The 22,035-nt window shown below is 34.1% G+C and overlaps 1 protein-coding gene across 2 annotated transcripts in view; it reads left to right on the plus strand.

Moving 5' to 3' along the window:
- SPRED1 (sprouty related EVH1 domain containing 1) overlaps positions 1-22,035 on the plus strand; it is a 115,533-nt gene that overhangs the window by 82,264 nt on the left and 11,234 nt on the right. For both annotated transcript variants that reach the window (XM_019725519.3, XM_074327922.2), the window contains one exon: positions 5,051-5,203. In XM_019725519.3, the coding sequence (XP_019581078.2) occupies positions 5,051-5,203 (153 nt within the window). The remainder of the gene's footprint in view (positions 1-5,050; positions 5,204-22,035) is intronic.

The following is a 22,035-nucleotide window of genomic DNA, read 5'->3' on the forward strand; positions in this document are numbered from 1 at the left end:
ATTCATTATCATAGAAATTAAAATGGCCTTTAGATATATAAAAGTGAAAGTTGTGATAACGTCTAGTCTTATGAGTATATGAAACATTCTTGTGGATATTTGAATTGTTAAAACCACCTTAGAAAATAATTTTTATTATCTAAACTGGAACATATGTATATCCTATAATCCAGAATTTCTACTCTTGGATGTGTTACCATAAAAACTCTTGTACATATGTACAGTCTTGTACATATGTACAGTGAGGCCTGTACGAGAATGTTCTTAGAAACATTATTTGAAATGGGAAAAAATTAACTTGTTTCATCTTATACAAGTTACTTAATCTCTTCGAGCTTTAGTTTCTTCATATGGAACACAGATATAATAATATCTACCTGCAGGAGTAGTGGGGATTAAAGGAGTTAACCCATGTAAAGTATTTGGGACAATGTCTGATACATAGAAAATGGTCAATATGTGTTGTTAGTCATCATTGCTACAAAGAAGTGAAAATGAATGAGCTGTTGCTACATATGTCAACACGAATAAGTTTTATCCAAAAGATCTGAGCAAAAAATGGAAGCCCCATAATGTCCCAAATAGCATGATACCGGTCAAATAAAATTCAAAAGCATGTATAACTAAAATATTGTTTAGGGATAATACCTATGTGGTAAAACTGTAAGGAAGAGTAAGAAAATGAAAAAATACAATAACTTTTAAGATAACGTTTACCTGTTGGTAATCCAAGGGTAGAGATGGGGGATGCTAATATGGAGAATCACATGGGAGTTACTTGTTGTATTGGTTATATCCTATTAAGTTGTGTGACAAGTATACACATATTCATTTCATTTTTTATATTATTATGTATATAGTCCTTTATATAAAATATTTCTTTAAGGAAATCAACAGTTTGGTGTATATCCTTCCTGGTATAAATTTTAAAATTTCTGTCTACCCGTCTTATCAATTAGACAAATAGGATCATGTCATACTGACAGATCTGTACCTAGCGTTTTTTCATGTAACAGCATCTTGTGAGTGCTACATACAGATCTTTTTCATGCTGCACAGAATTCTATCATGTATTTATACCATAATTTTTAACCAGTCTTCTGCTGATATAGCCACAGGATGTTTTCTTTTATCTTTTTTGTTACAAATAGTGTTACCATGATTATTTGTATATGTAGCTATATGTACAGGTCAAAGTAGAACTGCACTTCCACCAACAGTGCAAAAGTATCCCTGTTTCTCCATACTCTTGCCAACATTGAGTATTATTTATCTTTTCCATCTTTCTAGTCTGTATAAGAAATTGGCATTATATTTTTATGTCTTTAATTGAATGAAGTTCAGCATCTTTTCATATATCTTTGTCCATTTTTTCCCTATGAAATAAAATTGGACTTATATTCTGTGCATCAGTGTTTCCAGGGGGAGAGGGACCCTTTCTGTGGATTGTATAAACTATGTATTTTATGAAAGTGTTCCTCACATAATATTGATTGTCTTTACTCTCCTCTCCAGTATGTGCAAGGTCTCCTAGCGCAGCTTTATAATTGGAAACCTTAGAAGGGTTCTAAGTAGAAAAACCAGTCTTTTGTATTTTTATGGTTATGATAATACTTCTAATAAAATTTTATATTCTAGCTATTTAACACTAAATATTTCCCCCCATAGTAGATACTATTCATAAACTTAATTTCAAATGACCAGTCAATCTTCTGTTAAGTGAGCATACAATAATTTATTTAACCATTATTTGGGGACTTTAAGGTTATTTCTTCGTTTTTGATCTTAAAAATGATTCTGAGAAAAATGCTGTATTTTGCTGTGTATAATGCACACTTTTTTGCCCAAATTTGTGAGGGAAAAATATGGATGCACATTATACATGGGTAGTACTAATTCCATATCTATATATATAAATGTTTTTAATTTTTTTATTTATGTTTATGAGTTAAAAGTGTAACTCTAGTAATCAATAATGACATCCATATGCAAAATAATGCCCTGGAATACGATAATTAGTTTTATTGAATTTACAACAAACTTGCAACAATGAAGAGTTCTTGGGCTTCTATGATGTGTAAATATGATAAATTTGTTACCAGTATGTAAAATTTCTTGTACCTTGTATCTGTTCTTGTATTTTGTAATTATTTGTTACATAAAATTTCTTGTACCAAATGTTTTAAAAATAAATGCTAAAATTCCTTTATAATACACAAAACAAATACCTAAATGTAAACAAATAAAAATCTGAACTAAAAAATTAAAATGAAAGATTTTTTTCCCCTGAAAGTTTGGGGCAAAAACGTGGGTGCACATTATACATGGGAACACATTACACACCGCAAAATATGGCATACTGTGCCTAAATCTTCTTTCATGCAGTAATTTCTTTTCTTTACTAGATCCAAGAAGTGGTCAAAATGTGTGAATGTTTTAAAAGCTTTTGATACATTTTACTAAAATTGCTTTTCAGAAATGGTTGCAGATTTTACTCTTGTGTATAGAAATAACAATAAATGAGTGACCATTTTCCTTATCGTTTTTTATTAATTTTGTCAATTTAATATACATCTAGATTTATAACTTGCTGAGATATAATTAGTAGTAGGAAAATACTCTTTTCCAGTTTATCATTCTCCAAAACTGTCAATTTGTTTCTCACAATTCATGCATAACGTGTGCCTTATTATAGGTTGTAGACTACATTCTCATACAGTGAGGGGTTTTATTTTTTTGTTTTTACCATATCAGATACCTGAAAGATGTTTTATTGCATTAGCTGAGACCCATTTAGGTATACAGTTGAATTCACTGTGTGATATGCAATAGTTCTAGTTAATAGGTTAATTTCAGCAATTTTGGTAAAAATTTTTAAGTGGAACTAAATGATTCATTACCTAAATATACACACTTTTTGTTTAATAATGAAACAATAAACACTTTGGACATTTCTCTTTAAAATACAAATGTGTTTTTAATCAAAATGAAATGTATTACTGTTTAATATATAGGATATAAGTAGAATTAGCCTAATTCAGGACAGTAAAATACTAGGTTATATAACCATTTTATGTTTGTTCAGATACAGATTTTTAAGTAAGCTTTATTTTATCTTACAATTCTTAAGTGACTCTTCAGTTAGATTAGAATTCAGTAAAGACAACCTGACCCAAATAGTTGTCATCATTAAAGGCATAGTTCCTTTATAATTACTACTGATACTAGTACTACAATTCATGCTTTTATATAGTTTTTACTCTGTTGAATATCTTAACTAACTCTGAGATTATTAGTATGAACACTATATCCAATTTATAGTAAAAAAAAATTGTTTTTCAGAGAAGTGAATTGCTTAAATTTTATACCCTAGTTGGATGATACAAGGTTCCAACCTAAGCCCTTTCTCTAAACTTTTTTTTCTCCCTGGTGTTTTCTTTTATTTTATTTGCTTAATTTTTGACAATTATTTGAGTTATTTGTTTTGCGAGCTCTCTGGAACAAATAAATTATTTTTACTCTTCCAGATTTTAATTATGCATGTCGAAAGAATGTTTGCTGGATACCAGTATTTAGCGAACTCCCTTCCAATAACTTAGCATTGAATGTTGTAACACATTTGGACTATTCTGAAAATTATCTAAATATAGCAATTAACTGGGTTTCACATACTTAGTTTTAGATGACAGTAGATTCTTAAATATATTCTGAAGTTTAATTGCTTACTCCTTAATAAAAATAACAGCTTTTAGTTTTCAGAACATTTTCACATAGTATCATCTCACTAAGCCCTTATGACAATCCATGTCATAAAACAGTATAGGAATCATAATTATTTGATAACTGAGACAGCTGGGTTCCAAAGAAATTAAATGTCACGAGGCTACTTTGTTCCAGAGCAAAGTCTAGAACTTGCATTTATAAATTTAAAATATCCATTTTATGAATTTTATTGATTAATTTTAGATGTAACACCAAAACATTTTAATGTTTTTTTTATTTTAAAAAAGGTTTATAAAGGTTTATACCTTTAACATTGTTAGCCCTATTGTGATTACTCTAAATTATTTTAGAATGAGCCAGTGAAAGTGTTTGTCATTTTTACTTGGCTATCACTGTTTCTTCCCAAATAATTTTATGGTAATAGGAAAAGTTATAGCAAATAGTGATCTCATTTCTAAAAAGAGAGAGAGGGAGGGAGGGATCAAAACTCTTTTAGGGCTTTTCATTTTGTAGTATGCTAAGTGTCATTTATTTCACAGAAATTATTGTTTATGAAATTTTAAAGGCCTGTCTTTAGTGACCGTCATGGATTGAGCATATCTCCTACCTAAATCTCATATGACTTTATCCTAAATAATAAGCAAAATTAGGCTATTTAATTCATTCACTATTCAATAAGGTCATAGACTGCTATCTTTCTTTTTTTTTTTTTTTTTGGTCCCCTCCATGTCACACTACAGCACAGTCCTTGGTACATATCTTTCATTTTTTTTTTTAATTGGGGGACAGTGTTTTTCCAGGACCCATCAGTTCCAAATCAAGTGGTTGTTTTCAGTCTAGTTGTGAAAGGCACAGCTAACTGGCCCATGTGGGACTCGAACCCGTGACCTTGGTGTTATAAGCACACACTCTAAACAACTGAACCATCCAGCCGCCCCCATACCTTTCTTTTAACTTGCAAAATAACACTTTCGCTGATTTGTATTTTCTTCCTAATGTTTCCTTAATTTTCTATGCATGATACCACTTTTAGTTCTAATTAAAAGATTCGTTAGCTATCTCTCTTGCCATGGCATGGTTAATCTTCTTATTCTTCCTAAGTTGTTTTCTGTGAGAATGCCCAGTTTACAGTCGATTAAAACAAACACACATTTAATTTTTACATGGCTCCCCAGTCATGTACATTTAAGTTTGGGGAATTGCTATTCATAGTAATGGTGGTGGTACATTCTTACTGATTTGCAAAAGACTTGTTAGAGTGCAATATCTAATGTTTTATTGTTGTTTATATTCTGGCAACTAATAAGTTGGGGATTGTTCCCATTAGGCAACTGAAGAGGATACTCCCAGTTCTCTAGTGAAAGATCATCTTTTCCAGCAAGAGACAGTTGTAACCAGTGAGCCTTATAGAAGCTCAAGACCTTCTCCCTTTGAAGATCTGAATGCCAGAAGAGTCTATTTGCAAAGCCAAGCCAATCAGGTGAGAAGATAAATATTTTTCAGTGTGTTATTCACACATATATAGACAAGGACATTAAAGCCATCTTCCCTTTACCAGACAAAATAAAAATCCAGGAAAATATGATTTATAATGAATCAAATTCAGAGCAACTAGCTGCCTTCACGTGACAGAGAGAGAGAACACTAAAGTGAGCAGTTTCTCTGGTGTCCTCTTATAAGGGAACTAATTCCATCAGACCAGGACCACACCCTCATGACCTAACCACTTGTCAAAAGGCCCCCATCTCCAAATGCCATCACATTGGGGGTTAGTGTTTCATGAGTTTGGGTGGAACACTAACATTTAGTTTATAACAGGGGGCAACATAAACAAAAGCATGCATGAGTTAGGGAAAAAACCAGCATGGGAGGTGAAAAAAAGAGAGGCAGATAGGACGACAGCCAGATTGCTCTGTGTTTTTACGTTCTGCAAAAACACCTTGAACTTTATCTGGTTTGTTGCTTCACAGACCTGGGTTACATACTCATGTGCCAGAAGACACAAGAAACCACAGGTTAAACACAGTGAATTTTACTCAAAAACAAAAAATTCCCAAGTGGTATTCCAGTACATTCCTACCAGTGCTGGGAATTTTCCTGAACACTTGGTATTGCCTGCCTCCCCCCCCCACCCCAACCACCACCACCACCAATTTAGTCACTTGATGGAAGTAATCTTTTGTGATTTTCATTTCTACTTTCCTGATTACTACTGATGTTGAACAGCTTTTTCCATATGCCTCTTGACTTTTTAGAAATTGTTTTGTGAAGTATCTAGTCAAGTTTTTCACACATTTTATATTGAGTTGTCTTTTTCTTATTGACTTATAGGCATTCTTTTCATTTATTTTAGATGAAAGTTCTTTGTTGGATGTATGTATTGCAGATGTATCTTCTCCTACCCTGTGGTTTGCCTTTTCACTCTTTCAGTAATGTCTTTTGCTGAATAAAAGTGTTTGTTTTTTTTTAAATAAAAGCAACTTAGCAGTCTTTTCCTCTATGGTTAGTGCTTTTCACATCCTATTTAAGAACTCTTTGAATGCCCTCACCAAATCATGAAGATAGTTTGTTATCTTTCAGAAGCTTTATTTTTTTCTTTGATTTTTATAAATGGTGTGAGATTAGGTCAAGGTTTATTTCCTACCCCCGGCCCTCCCCAGTAGCCAGCTGATCCAGCACCACCTATTGAAAAGTCTATGCTTTCTAAAGCTGCTGCATTGCGATGTCAGATTTGTCATGTCACTATATATATGTGGATGTTTCTTATCTCTGTCCTGTTCCGTTCTCCTACTTGTCTATTTTTACAGCTATACCAGACTTTTTAAAATTATTATAGCTTTACTGAAATTCTGGGGTCTGGGACTTACATCCTCTAACTTTGTCCTTCAAGATTTTTGTTGTTCGGTTAATGACTCAACATATGGTCAAGTGCTATGTGCACTTGAAAAGAATATATAGTCGTAATGGTTAGATACAGTATCCTTTCTATATATTAGACCAGTTTGTTGTTAAACATCTATTTGAACTTATGTTCAAATTTATGTATCGTTATAAATTTTTTTAAATCTGCTTGTCAGTAACTAAACAAGGTATGTTTTCAAATCTCTAACTGTGATTGTAGAATCATCTCTTTTTAATTCCACCACCTCTTTATACTTTTTGAAGCTGTTACACAGTGCATACTTTTACAATTGTTATTATAAAATTGCAATATTTTTACAATATTGTAAAATTGCTGAATTGACTCTTGTCATTATGAGATATCCTTCTTTATCTCTGGTAATACTTCTTGCCTGAATGTATACTTTGTCTGCTATTAGTTTTACTACATCAGTTTTCTTTTGGTTAACACAGTACATATTTTCTCATCTTTTTACTTGGAACATTTCTGTATCTTACAGATAAGATGTCTCTTTTAAATCATATATAGTTGGGCTTTGTTTTTTTCTCAGGGTGTCTGAGTTTTGTTCATTTACTTTCATGGCAATCACTGCTATATTTAAGTATAAATCTACCATCTTATTTGTTTTCTATTTGCCCCATTGATTTCTCTGCGTATTTCCTCCCGTTTTTCCTTCACTTTGTTTATTTAAGTTTACGTGACTACTTAATTTTTCCCCTTTATTAACTAATTAGTAATACAGTTCAATATTTTTAGTAGTTATCCTAGAGATTACAATATGTATCATTGATTCCTTAGAATCTACCTAAAGTGATTTTTTTAAAATCATTTCCTGGACAACGCAGAGACCTTATAATAACTTATTGGCATTTATCTCTCTCATTTACTTTTATGGTGTTGTCATGAATTTTACTTCATTCTTGTTCTCTTTATTGCTGTCTTTCTTTCTTTCTCTCTCTCTTTTTGTCTCTCTCCCTATGTGTATGAAAAACCTCACAAAATATTTTAAATAGTGTTCATTTAGATTTTTTCTACCTATTTATGATTCTTGATGTTCTTCAATCCCTTGTTAATTGCTATACTTTCATCTAGGATTATTTGCTGCTTATTGTCAGTGAATCTCAGTTTTTGTTTTTCTGGAACCATCTTTTATTTCCTCCATTTTGAAGGACATTTTGCTGACTATTACTTCTAAGTTACAATTTACTTTCTTTCAGCAATTTAGAAGATATCATACTGTTGTCATAGTTTTCCACCATTGCTATTAAGAAATAGTAGGGTGCCAAAACAATGTATACACATTTTTAGAAAGGAAAACTATTACAATTGTAATACTCAATATGTACCAATAACAAAAGATGAATACAAGTCACGTTTGACTTCTGCAATTACAAGAGGTGCTCAAAGTGGTTACCATCAGTGTCCAGACACGTCTGATTATGGCGAACTACTGCGTGAGCAACGTTGACCAAAGTGTCCACTTGTATGCATTTTTTTTGGCGTCCCCTGTATTGTCTTTCGTCTTTGGCTTTCAGCTGTTTTATTACGCTATGCCTAGATGCTAGTTATCTTGTTTGGGTTTATAGAGCTTCTTGAATCTGTACCTTTATGTCTGAACAGATTTAGAAATTTCTCCACCAGTGTTTCTTCAAATATTGTTTCTCGAGCTGAAGCTCAAGAAAAGATAAGGACTGGAGAGAAAATGTAGGAATCATTATCCGAGGATGGAAATTAAAACTATGAGAGCAGTTAGAATTACTTTGTAAGAATGTTTTTCAAAACTAGAACACTGCGGGTAACTAAATATTATGAGAGGTAAGGAAGAATAGTCACTCTGATAGGAGAACTAGAAAAGGGTAATGTCTCAGAAGCCTAGGAAAGAGTTGAAAGGAAGTGAAGGAGTAGTTTATTAATGTCTTGCATTAATTAATAAATGGTAATAAAATTTGAATTCATCTCTATGAAGGTAGTTGGTAACCTTAGCACAGTTTTAGTGGGATTAGGGGTATTCATGACAGGAGAGGAAACAGACAATTTCTTTTTCTTTTTAATTATGGGCTCCTTTCAGAAAGTTTGAGTATAAAGGCCTTCCTTTAGAAAGTAATAGATAGAGCTAGAGGGGGATGGGGCCCAGGAGTCAATATGCTTATAATTTGGAGGGATAAGGAAGAGACGGTAAAGATTTAGGACAGAGAATGATAGCACAAAGGTACAAAGGAGACCGTCAAAGACGCAGGTAGAAGAATTACATGAAAAGAGGTAACATTACTTCATCTTTCAGTGCTGAAGAGAAGTTTAGGTAGAATTATAGATTTATTACAGAAGGAGATAAATTTAATGAAATTCAAACTTTATCAGTTCTGGATTATAGACCCCAGCATTCTTGGGTGATGCTGAAATTTAACTTTCTTTTTATTTTTTTAATTCTAAAGACTTATTTGAATGGGATTGGGAGTGGGGCGTAGGTTGATGAAAAAAATTAAAAACTTCTGGGTTGTTTAGATCATCTAGGAACTTTTCTTCTAGCAACTCTCAGTGCAGCCATACTATAGCATATAAACATAGTTTGAAATATTCAGGTTGGACACAGACTGTGAAAGGTTCCCTGCCAATGGATCTAAATAAGGCTTATTGAAGAAACAGATATCACAGGCTATGTCAGATGGTCAGGACTTATTGTAAGAACCTCAGCAAATACCATGATAGAAGCACGTATTCAGACAACCTCCCTGGTCCCCCCAAACTTGGAACTTCAGTTAGGGTAGCTCTTTGTTTCCCTCTACCCTGGCTAGTTCTACTACCAGTATTTGTCATGGCAGTAAATGGTGTATCATTTATACATTAGCTCAGGGCAGAAACTTGAATCATCCTGACGCATCCTCTCATTCTCACATCCTAGCCGTCCAATCAGTCAGCATTTCTATAAGCTCTACATTTGAAGTAGATTTCTTGTTCAGACCTCCATAATGTCTTACTTCCACTCATATCCTTCTCAACCCCACCCTCCCATCTGTTCTCTACACCGCAGCCAAAGTGATCCTTTCAAGATATAAATCAGATCATATCACCATCTTGCTCAAAACGTTCAAAAAGATTATAATCTCATTTCGAATAATATTCAGAGTTTTTACAAAGCTACTATAAATGATTTTGCTCCTCGCTTCTCTGGGTTTATTTCCTGTTTAATCTTTCTCACTCACTGTCTCCTAAACACCCTGACTTTCTATGTTTTAAATATATTAAGAATATCTGTGCCTCAGGGATTTTGCATTTTCTCTTCCCTCTATGTGGGACACTGTTCCCTCAGATCTTCACAGAGCTAGCTTCTCACTTTAGGTCACCTCTTCTGTGAAGCCTTCCATGAGCACTCTAGATAAAATAGCAACCCTTCCACCACTTTATCCTTATTCTGCTTTATTTTTCTTCATAACATTTATCACTTCCTAACTATATATTTGTCTCCTATTTATACTTTTTTGTTTGTTCACTGATGTTCAGGAACCTAGAAGTTCCTGAAATACAAATACAAGTAAATATGTGTCAAAAGAATAAATGAATAAATGCTCACAGCGTCACCTTGGAAGCAAATGATGTTTTGACAGAGCTTATTCCTAGTCTTGTTATCATTCAATGTTGGGAACTTGATTAATTTAGGATAATTTGGTTGCGAATAACAGATCCATTCAAACTAGCTTAAGGGAAGGAGGCTTTATTTTAATGCCATAGATGGCATTTCTTAGAATTCATTTTAAGAATAAACCCAGCAAGGACTTTTGAGATCTGAAAGGTATTGGGTAGCTCCTCTTTCCCCACTCCCACCCCTCCTTTCTGCCCTACCCACACATCCCATGTGACTATTTGTTTCCTTTTCTCATTACACATCTGTTTCTTTCTTTTTCTCTATAGTTTAGGTTCTTTGTTGCCTCATTGGTTTGTAATCAGTCATGATTATCAGAATACTAGGCTTAGCCCTTTAATTTACATACTATTCCAGCCTGGTGTTACAGAACAGAAAGAGTTAGCCCAGCAGGACTAGAAGAGCCAAACACTAAACACTGAGAATTGCAGTGGAGAAAGATTGGTTATTTTATTAGGAATGGCGCCACCCAGGAGAATGAGAAGCTAGTGCTCAAAGCCCGAACTTTCTGATCCAGGGTTTGGGGCAGGTTTTTAAGGGTGTAGGGGGCACAGGTATGCGGAAGCACTGGCGAGACAGGTTTTAATTGGTGGACCTTGGAGCTTGGCCATTTACGCTAAGGGGTGTCAACAGAGGACCTTCCTGGACAGTGGACTCTTTGCTTCTGAAAGGGTTTCAGTGTTCAGGTTCCAGAACTGGTCCTGGTCCTTTGGCTTCAGTTTGAGGGGAGGCAAGACTGGGTCCAGGTGCAGCTGTAGGTCAAAGTTCTCTCCTGCACATGCTTCAGCTGCGTAACTCGTGGTTTTTTGGTCTGTTGTTCTGAAAAGCAATTCAGTATCACATTAAACAGGATAGGACCATTTTGAGCTGATTCTGCGGTTACATTAGATCCATATAGTCTAAACCAGTGCCATATTCTTTCAAGAAAAAAAATTGAGTGGATCAACTTAGGGCAGGTTTATATAGTGTATACAGCTGTCCATTTCAAGGTTATAGGATGGATAGATTAGGTAGAGAAGAGATAAAATGATGTATACTCCATTCCAGCATTGCCACTTTTAGACAGAGTCTTGTTCCAGTCTGTTTTACAAGCTCATGGCCTGCCTCCCTTTGTGTCAAGTGTCAAGTCAAATCCTGGTTTAATCCTGGCTGGTTGGGAGGAGAGTTGCATGGCTAATCATGGCACCCTTTGAGTAAGGAGATGCGTTTTGCTACTTTTTGTAAACTGCAACTATTGAGTTTTAAATTTCCTGCATAGACTTGTTATTCTGCCATTTTTCTTTAAGGTCTGTTTACTAACTAGACTCAAACTAAGCATTAGGGAAAAATTATTCCCTGGATAGAAATTTTTGCAGCAGTGGGTAAGATCTTCGACTTTAGACACAGGCAGATCTAATTTTAATGCTTGGCTTTTTAAGTTAAAATTACAAAGCTATTGATGCTCTCTGTCTTCTTGTTGCCTCATATGTAAACAGCAATAATAATAAAACTAATCCCATAGTGTTATTTTAGGGGTTAATGCATTCATATTCATGCATACATTGATAGGTATGTGATACATAAGCTTGCAATAAATGTTAAAACACCTATGTGCCAGGCCCCTATTCTAAGCCCTAGGAATAGCTGTGAACAAGAAAGGTCTGAGCCCTAGCCTCGTGAAGGATATAAATGCTAGTGAGGAAGATGGACAGCAAATAAATTCACAAACCAGTACTGTTTCAGATAGTGATAAGTGCTATGAAACAACAATGGGAAATAAAATAGTAGAAATACAGAGAGGGACTTCTGCAGATATATAAGATGATTGAGGAAAGCTCCTGAAGAGGTGTTTATATGGAGATATATGATGTTTCAAAACAAAACAGTCATATGAAAATCTGGGTGGGAAACATTCCAAGCTGCAGGTTGGTATTTTAGAGAAACAGAAAGGCCTATGTGGCTGTATGTAGTTCAGTGAATTAAGGTGGCAATAGTCATACTACAAATTACAGTTAGAGAACTTCGTAGTGTTTGGATAGTGTAGTCTGTTGAGAGGACTTGGCATTTTGTTCTGGTATTAATGTGAAGTATTGGGAGGTTTTTTATCTTTAATACAAGTCTAATTTGCATTTTTAAAACATGGCCACTATGTGGAGAATGGACAGATAGAGTATGGTCATGAGTGGAATTAACACCAGTTTAGAAGGCTATTTTTGTCCAGGTAAATGATATTGATGATTTGAACTAGGTAGAGCTGAGAAATGGTTGGATTTGGGGAAAATTCTGGAGGAAGAGCCAAAAAAAACACTTGATAATAGATTGGATATGGAATATGCAGGAAAGAGAGGTGTCAAGGATGAGTTCTGAGTTTGAGGTCCACGCAGTTGAGTAGATGATAATGCCGTTATCTGAATGGAGAAGACGGGGGAAGACTTACCTCTGTCACCACCAACACAGCACCGCTACCACTTCCCGCTCTTGTCAGAGAGCGTAGAGTAAGTAATCTGCCTAATACCCAAAGGTTGTATGTTTAGACCACAGACATATAGCTGCTTATAGTCTGAATAATGTATGTCATATTTAATAAATTGTCATGGAAATTTAGTGGCTATAAGAGATGTCTTGTCCTGGCAGCTGGCATTAAGTCAGATACAAAATGTAAAAATTCACGAAAAAAGTAAATAAAAGCAATATTTAAAAAGTAATTAAAATTAAAAATTTTAAACTAAATGTGAACCAGAAACTGAGAAATTGAGGGTAAAAGTATGATAACTACTTCTTAACGAAGAGTTGATGGAGTATAAAGGCAAAATCCCCAAACTTGTGTGGAAATTAAAAGTCTAAAAATTTAAAGAAAAGTAGCATAAAACGGAAAATAATAAACCAATCCTTTAAAGAACAAAATTCTTAAAAAGTAAAGTGATAAGAGGGATAAATTATACATTTAAGCTAAGAACAATGGAAAGAAAAAACTAAGTTTTCTAAACATTATGGTGATTTGAAATAGTCTGAAAACATAAAAGTTGAAGAAATACATACAGCCTAAGATACTGCTTTTAATTTTGTAATTGCTGCTGCTTGTTTTTAATGTAAAATAGGTAGGACACAGCAAATAGTTAATACATTTTGTTGTTATTGTTTATTTATGTGAAACAAGCCATAGAGTCTGACTGGTATGGAATTTGACCTCTTAAATTTTTAGGGTTCCTTGAAAAGGATGACATGATGAGTTTTCCTCAAGTAGAGAGCTAAAGGAAGCCAGCAGGAGGTCAGATCAGTAAACTTGATCATTACAGCCTTTGCCTCAAATTAGGACCCAGTAGTTGGCTAACTCTCAGAGGGGGTGTGTGTGCACATGCTTGCCAGCACATAGATATGCTCGTGAGCTTGTGTGTTTGGTGGGGGAAGCGGTGGGATAGAAGGGTCACGGTCGATGTGTTGATCTAGTTTAAGGACAAAAGTTTATACATTTTTTTGTCTTTTTTATGAGGAAATTTTATAAGAAATGCAAAAAAAAAAACTGAACTAAAATATTGGTACCAGAAAGAAAACAGTAATTGTAAACCAGTTTTACTTTGAGCCAAATAATAGCCTAATTCCAGAGATAGCACTATAAGCTTGCTAATTTTCTTTTCTGTGATTTAAGCAATCTATAAGCATTTGCCTTATTTATGATCTTACTGGATCTTACAGACTCACTAAGACATAGGTAAAATACTAGCAAGCTTTAATGTTGTTTATAGTCCCAGTGAGGAAGAAAGGGAGTGTTCCATGGCCAGAGTAATTAAAGATTATAATTTTTAACCCTCCAGAAACTGTGGGTCACTCAAAGGAAATTGGTCTCAGCAAGGGTCACAGTAGCAACATGGATTCTGTTACCTAAATTTTTTTGATGATTGTTCTAAGTATTTCTTGTGATCAAATAGTTTTAAATTATTAAGCGAAGATTTACTTTTCCTACTCACATCAGATTTTGTAGCCCCTTTCACTTTCATGTTGGCCATTTTTGAAACACATGTGTTTTGTCATCCATTGCTTAGAGGGATTTTTTTTTCTCAAAAGACTAGACTCTTGTTTCTTTCATAGTGTTTGATTGTCTTAATGTGTTGTTTTGTCAAACACATGAGTGTCTCTGTTCCACCAGTACATTAGAACTACAATTCATACTGCTATTCTTGACATTATTTCCCTCTAATATGTTATAGAGGAAATGGTATGTGAAGTGGCGTAATGAAACCTGTTAGTATCCCTGCCTGGTGTTTGGCATTAACTGCCACAGAAAATAAAAATATTACTGAAAGCAACACTCAAATTTCTGAGAATCATCCTACTTTTACTTTGGGGATATGACTCTCCTGTTCAGAATAGCTGTTAAAATGTTGTATATTTTTTTATGTTTAATAATTTATTCCAGCTCTATAATTGTCTTAGGAAATCAGGAAGACTGTTAAAAATAAGAATTAAATTTTGTAGTCCTTTGGTGCCTCAGTAAATATTGAGCTCAAATATTTCATTTGAGCAGTGCCAATATCTTTAGTCTTTATCAGTGAAGAAATTCATGCATAGAATCATTAAGTACGTGAATAAAGTCAGTAGCTTAGTAATTGTTGAATTATTGGAATTCTAATGTTATTTAGAAATGGTAGGTAAGTTTCTTCCTTTTCCTCTTCTTCCTCTTTCTTTTTATTCTAGCTCAGTTTAAAATGTTTCTCTTTTATGGTAAATAGGCAGCTTTATATTTCATTAAATGTAACAATTTGTTAATCTTTGTCATAACTAGTGCCTACTATGTGCTGGGTACTGTCTAAAGCACTTATATAATTTATTTTAATCCTCACAACAACCACTATGATAAACTGCCTCATTTGGGGATAACAATTATCTATAGTTTATGCATTTTTTTGTGTAAGTTTATAATGAAATTTTATAAGAAATGCAAGAAAAATCATATTTAAATATTGGTACCAGAAGGAAAAAACTAGTTGTAAACCAGTTTTACTTTGAGCCAAATACTAGCAAGAATAAAAGAAGAAAGTAATCTGCATATCCTCTTTAGGAATTTTGGGTTATCAATATATCTGGAGTCATATTTGCTCATAAACTTTCAGACATCTTAGGAAATAAGTCAGTTAAGTCTGGAGGTACCCACTTTAACACTTTTAAATACAAAATGTATATGTTCTGACATCTTGAGTGATGGGCAGAAAAACTTATCCCAATGAACGAGAGTGTGGAGATACATACATACATCCTGAGCTAGGTCCTGATTCATTTAGTTGAGCAGGGAGGAAAAAAAACTGGCGAATGTAACAGAAACTTAAAATAGACTAATATTCATCATCTAGACCCCAGGAATTTATTTGGCCCACCTTCTTTGGTTGCGGGAACTATAAACTTACAGCTGGTTTTTTGATTGATGGGAGGGAACAATCTCCCAAAATGTCAGTGATGGTGGAGATGCAGAGGTTGAAGTGATCGCCATGTAGAAAAGTACACCCTAGTGCTAGAGAACTGCAGAGAGGGAAGTGAACCAAGTTTGGCAGATAGCTCTTAGTATGGGGATTTTGAACATGGCTTCTAGAGCCAGCCAACCAATTTGGATCTGAACTCCAGCTTTTTTACTACTGAGAGTTTTCCTTATCTCCAAGATTCATGTGACATAGAGAAACAAGGGTTATGTTGTATGAGTTTGCATAACTAGATGTTTACACATTTGCTGTTGAAATAAGTGAACTCAATGTATTAGAAATTAGAATAAAGTAGATTTTTCTCTTTTAAAGCTACGAGAGACGTTCGCTATACCTTTAATAAATATTGCAGAAGTTTCTTAATGATGTACACTTGCATGTAGCCCAGTACTGTTAGTGTTGTGTACCAATTGTCCATTTGGATGTCATCCAAAAGAGCTCTCAAGAGTGAATTTTTCCACAATACAGAATCTGGCCCTCAACTTGCAGATCAGAAACCTTATTTTGTCATGATATTAAGACTGGAGTCATGTTTCAGAGACTAAACTAATCAAGTTTAAAAAAATGATGTGTAAAAATCAGAATGTAAAACTTAAGCCATCATGTGGATCGTAGTACTAGTAACAGCTTGTTTAGTACATTGTCTGCAAAAAACAGATCTTCATGAGATACTAGATCATTGCCAGAAGCTAGTTTTGTGTGTATGCTCAACAGAGTAATTAAATGCTTTGAATGTTTTATTGCATTCGCCAAGAATAGTTTGATAGACCATTCTCCACAAGAGAGGAACAGCCTTGCCAATAGGACTAGCCTACTTCCTCGCTGTCAAGAAATATGAAGGGTCTAAGATCTTACTCTATTTATAAGCTAACAAGTTAACTTGCCAATTGTATGAATGCTGCCAGAAGACAGTCTAAATCAGAGACAAAGGACTTCATTACACACAGCCCCATAAAGGAGCATGAACTTCACGTCTGTGTTGGTTCCCCTTGTCCCATGGGGATGTGCTGAGGTGCACATTGCACACACAGTGGGTTTGCATCACGGCATTGGAACCCCTGAGCTTAGGGAACCCAAGTCTTTCATAACGGCCAGTAAGCCTGACTGACTTTTGCCATGGAGGGAGACTGTTTTTGTTATACTTGATACTAAACAAACTAACTTCAAAGGGAGACCACTATATCTTCCAAGGGCTTCACTAAACACATTTTTGAAAAGACTGTCTGAAACAAACCGTGCCTCTGCTCATTAGATCTGCAGAAATGAAACCCATGGAGAATCGCCACCTAACACTGGCTTAGGTTTTTTTCCCTAGTAATGCTTAAATAGGCATTGCCAGTGTTTGTCTTTGACTCATTTTCTATGCTTCCATGAGCTATTTGAATCTTTTCAATGGATAGGTTCATTCTTTGAAAATGCTAAATGCTCTCATTCAGGTTTTAGTTAAGTCCAATAGGCCTACAAGCCATTGTGACTCTTTTACTCAATTTCGCTTATTTTCAAGTTCCTAGAGGTCATTCGAAATGGGAGATGAGACCATGTTTATCATTGAGCTTATGATTAAAGATTTATGACATTTAGTATATGTAATGGACACCTGAGAAACTACCATACAACTTATAAAAAGAATACCCCCATTCCCATCCACTTGTCTTCAAGGTTACCATTACCTTGGACTTTGTTTGCTTAGCGTTCCTGTACTTTTTTTCTTGATAGTTCTACCACTTATTTTTCTTCTGCCAGTGGATGTTTCAGTTATTCCCATATTTTTGCTGTTTTTAGGCATCCTGCTAGTACAAACTTCCTTGTCTCCAGCTATTCACGTACAAGAGTTTCTTTAGGGTGTATAGGAATAAGTGTTCGAGGGTGATGTGCTACGAAAATCTGTGGGACAAATTAGTCTGTCGGACTCATGTGTTCCATAAGTACAAGAAATAATATATTGAGCATTTTAAAGATTACAGAAATAGCTGTGGTTGTTCCTTTACAAACTAATTTTGACAACTTGTTCTTATATAATAACCTTGCTACTGAGTAATAAAATTCTCAGTGTTACTTCTCCTTTTTAAGTTTTCTTTGTGGCCAGTATCTCCTAGTTTGGTGTTCTTTTTCACTCTTTATGGTGTTTGGTGAACATAAATTCTAAATTTTAGTGCATTTGACTTTATCATTCTTTTGCTGGTTGTTTTTACAAACTCCTCCGTATCCTTGGTTCAAAGATTTTCTCCCTATTTTGTTCTAAAAGTTTTAGTTTTGGTTATAACTCGGTTTGAACTGACTCTCTTCTGTGATAGGGATCCAATTTTATTTCTACCATATATGTAATTAATTGTTTCAGTACCATTTATTAGAACCTTTCCACCACTGATACGGAGTGCCGTATCATATATCAAGTTTCCAAATTTGTTGAGATCTGTTTCTGGTTTCTCTACTCAGATCTGTTGGTCTGTTTGTCCCTATACCAGTTCCAGATTTTCTTCTTTACTATAGTGTTAATTTAGCTCTACAAGAAGTCTTAATATCTGTAGAGTAAGTACCTCTACCTTCTTTATCCTCTTAGATTTTTTTAAATTATTTTTTTGGCTGTTTCCTCTTCAAAAAAATTTAGAATCAGCTTATCAAGTTTGGTGAACAATCCATTTGCAATTTGTATTTCAATTGTACTGAATCTGTATATTAGTCTGGAGAGGAATTTAGCCTTCTTATTCGTGAATGTGCTATATCTTTCTGTTAGCTCTTCTGTATCTCTCAGTAAAGCTTTGCATTGTCTTCATAAAAAATATATATCTTTTATAAGATTTTTTTTGGTACCATTTTGTTGTTAGTACCACTGTAAATGAAATTCTTTTAAAATTTCATTTGTGACCAACTTTGAAGAAGCATCTTTCATGGCTTTTTCAGCTGATAAATTCTTCTAAAGACCTATAGCAATAGCATCACATTCCCAAGGTATTAAAAAGCAGTAGTGAAATGAGGTGTATCTTACAATATCTGTGTTTAAGAATTATAAAAAGTCAGCATTGTCCTTTGTCTTCTCACATAAAGATTATGTGTGAAAGGATTAATATTTATGGACTCTATTAACTTAGGTAGTTTCAAAGTATGTATGTGTTTTGGTGGTGGTTGACTTTTTTCTGAGTGAAATTGGAGTAAAAAGTGGATATTTTCAAAATAAATCTCGGGAATGTATATTTAATGTATAATTTGTAGTCATTGTATTCATTATAAGAAATACATCCATCAGGAAAAAGCCAGAAAATTTTTTCTCTAATTCCTTTTCTATAATGCTCTTGCATCTCTTTTTAAATCTAAGCACGTGCTTACTTTATTGTGTGTTTAAGTTCCTTTTCCTTCATGAAGTCTTCCCAGACCATTTCATCATAGTGATTTCTTCCTCCAATAATTCCTGAATTCTTACATATCCCACCTTAAGTTATAGTTATATACCTTTGCAGGTAGGATGATAAAGCATAGTTATATAACTGTATATGAGTATACACATGGTTGTATAACTTACATATTCCGGAAACCTTAAGTTATAGTTTCATTACTTTGTATGTAGTTACATAACTATGCTTTATCATCCTCCCTGGAGGGTAAGAGCCATTTTTCTGCTTCAGTGTGCCTTCCATAGAGACTAGTACTGTGCATTTATTAGGAAATCAAATATATTGTTGAATATTGAAACTAAAAAGAAAACTGAGTGGGAGGTATTAGCTCACAATTTTCCATAGGTATAGGTAACGGCATAGAAGAATAGATAATAAAGACAGGCTAGAAAAATTAAACTCTATAATCCAGAAATATTACTTCATTGCACATCACACCTTTAGTTCTATAGCATAATTAAAATTGGAATGCTTTTGTTTCTTTTAAGTTCCTACTATGTGATTAGAGTGCTAATGAAAGTAAAATTTCAAAACTACAATAAACAAGGCTGTGAATGAGATAACCTCTTCAGTCTTTAACTATTTTTATTAAACTTTCTCCTCCTTTTATGACACTACTAAGTAGGTGGTTAGACTTGGATATATCCATTTAAATTCATTTTTGAATTGAGGTACACAAACTTTTTAATTCACCAATTCTATTTTTAGGAATTTGTGATACAGATATGCTTGGACATGTGTGTTAAAGGTAATTGTATCAGAATATGTGTTGCAATATTGTTTATAACATGAAAAAACGGGGAAAAGCCTATGTGTATATTAATCAGACTAGTTAAATAAATTAAAAGTCATCCATTCAATGGAATATGAAGCTGCATTAAAAGAATAAGGTTGATCTATACGTATAAACATCAAAAGATGGTCATGTTGTATCATTAAGCTTAAAAAAGGGAAGGCACAGTACAAAAGGTCCCATTAATATTTAAAAATGTTAAAGATCCACATATATGCATGTACACGTGTGTGTGTAAATTAATACATAGCCCAAAATTAGAAGATACTATCAGAGTGGCACATTTGTTACAATTACCTGCACCCAAAGTCATAGTGTACCTTACAGTTTGCTCTTGGTGTTGTGTGTTTTATGGGTTTAGACAAAAATATAATGACGTGTATCCATCATTATAGCATCTTATAGAGTCTTTTCACTACCCTAAAAAATCTCTATGCTCTGCCTATTCATCTTCTCCCTCCCCGACACACACACACACACACACACACACACACACACACACACTCACACTCATACAAGCCCTGATAAGCACTAATTTTTTTGACCATCTCCATAGTTTGCCATTACCAGTATGTCATGTAGTTGGAATAATACAGTATGTAGCCTTTTCAGATTAGTTTCTTTCACTTAATAGTATGTAAGGTTCTTCCGTGTCTTTTAAACACTGAATAATATTCCATTGTCTGGATGTAGCACAGTGTATTCATTCACCCACTGGAAGACATCTTGGTTGCTTCCAAGTTTTGTCACTTACGAATAAAGTTGCTGTAAACATTTGTGTACAGGTTCTTGTGTGGGCATACGTTTTTAAATCCTTTGGGTAAATACCAAGTAGTGCAATGTCTGGATCAAATCAAAAGAGTATGTTTAATTTCATAAGAAACTGCCAAATTGTCTCCCAAAGTGGCTGTAGCATTTTGCATTCTCACCAGCAATGAATGAGGTTTTGTTGCTCTACATCCTCACCAGCACTAGGTGCTGTCAGTGTTCTGGATAATGGCCATTCTATAACAATACAACAGGTCCTCAAATAGCATCCTTTTGTTCAGCATCATTTCATTGTAACCTGGATGAGATGTATAGGAACTTAAGTGTTGCTTATATCAATTAGCCTATTGTAAAATTGTTTTTTTTAGCGTCATTTTGCTACAGTTTCAAGTACCTATCAACAGTGTTAAGTGAGGACTGACTAGTGGTATCTCATTGTTTTAATTTTCTTTTCCCTGATAACTTATGGTGTAGGACATCTTTTCATGTGCTTATTTGCCATCTGACTATCTTCCTTGGTGAAGTGTCTGTTAAGGTCTTTGGCCCATTTTTTAAACCAGGTTGGTTGTTTGCTTATTGTTAATTTTTTTTAGGTATCTTTGTATATTTTGGATAACAGTCCCTTATCAGACATCTTTTACAAATATTTTCTCCCAGTCTGTGGTTTGTATTCTCATTCTCATGACATTGTATTTTGTAGAACAGAAGTTTTTGAAGTCGAGTTTATCAATTATTTCTTTCATGTGTCATCATGTCGTTGATGTTGTATCTGAAAAGTCATCACCATGACCAAGATCATCTCTTCTGTTCCACTAATCTATTTGTCTATTCTTTTGCCAATACCACACTGTCTTGATTACTGTAGCTTTATAGTAAGTCTTGAAGTCAGGTAATGTCAGTACTCCAACTTGGTTCTTTTCAAAATTGTGTTGGATATTCTGAATCTTTTGCCTCGCTATATAAACTTTAGAATTAGTTTGTTAATTATTCACAAAATAACTTACTGGGATTTTAGTTGGGAATGTGTTGAATCTATAGACCATTTTGGGAAGAACTGACATCTTGACTCTACTGAGTTTTCTGATATATAAACATGGGAATATGTGTGCATTTTGTTGTTGTTGTTGTTCATCAGAGTTTTATGGCTTTTCCCATATGTATCTTGCACATATTTTGTTACGTTTATACTAAGTATTTTATTTGGGGGGATGCTAATGTAAATGGTATTGTTTTTAATATCAAATTATTCTTGTTCATTGGTGGTATATAGGAAAGTGATTGGTTTTTATTATCCTTGTATCCTGCAACCTTGCTATAATCCCTTATCAGTTTCAGGAGACATTTTGTTGATTCTTTTGGATTTTCTACATAGATGA

This window comes from Rhinolophus sinicus, chromosome 3 (genome assembly GCF_057876585.1).
Source record: "Rhinolophus sinicus isolate RSI-liver-muscle chromosome 3, RSI-T2T, whole genome shotgun sequence".
In the NCBI taxonomy this organism is placed as follows: Eukaryota; Metazoa; Chordata; class Mammalia; order Chiroptera; family Rhinolophidae; genus Rhinolophus; species Rhinolophus sinicus.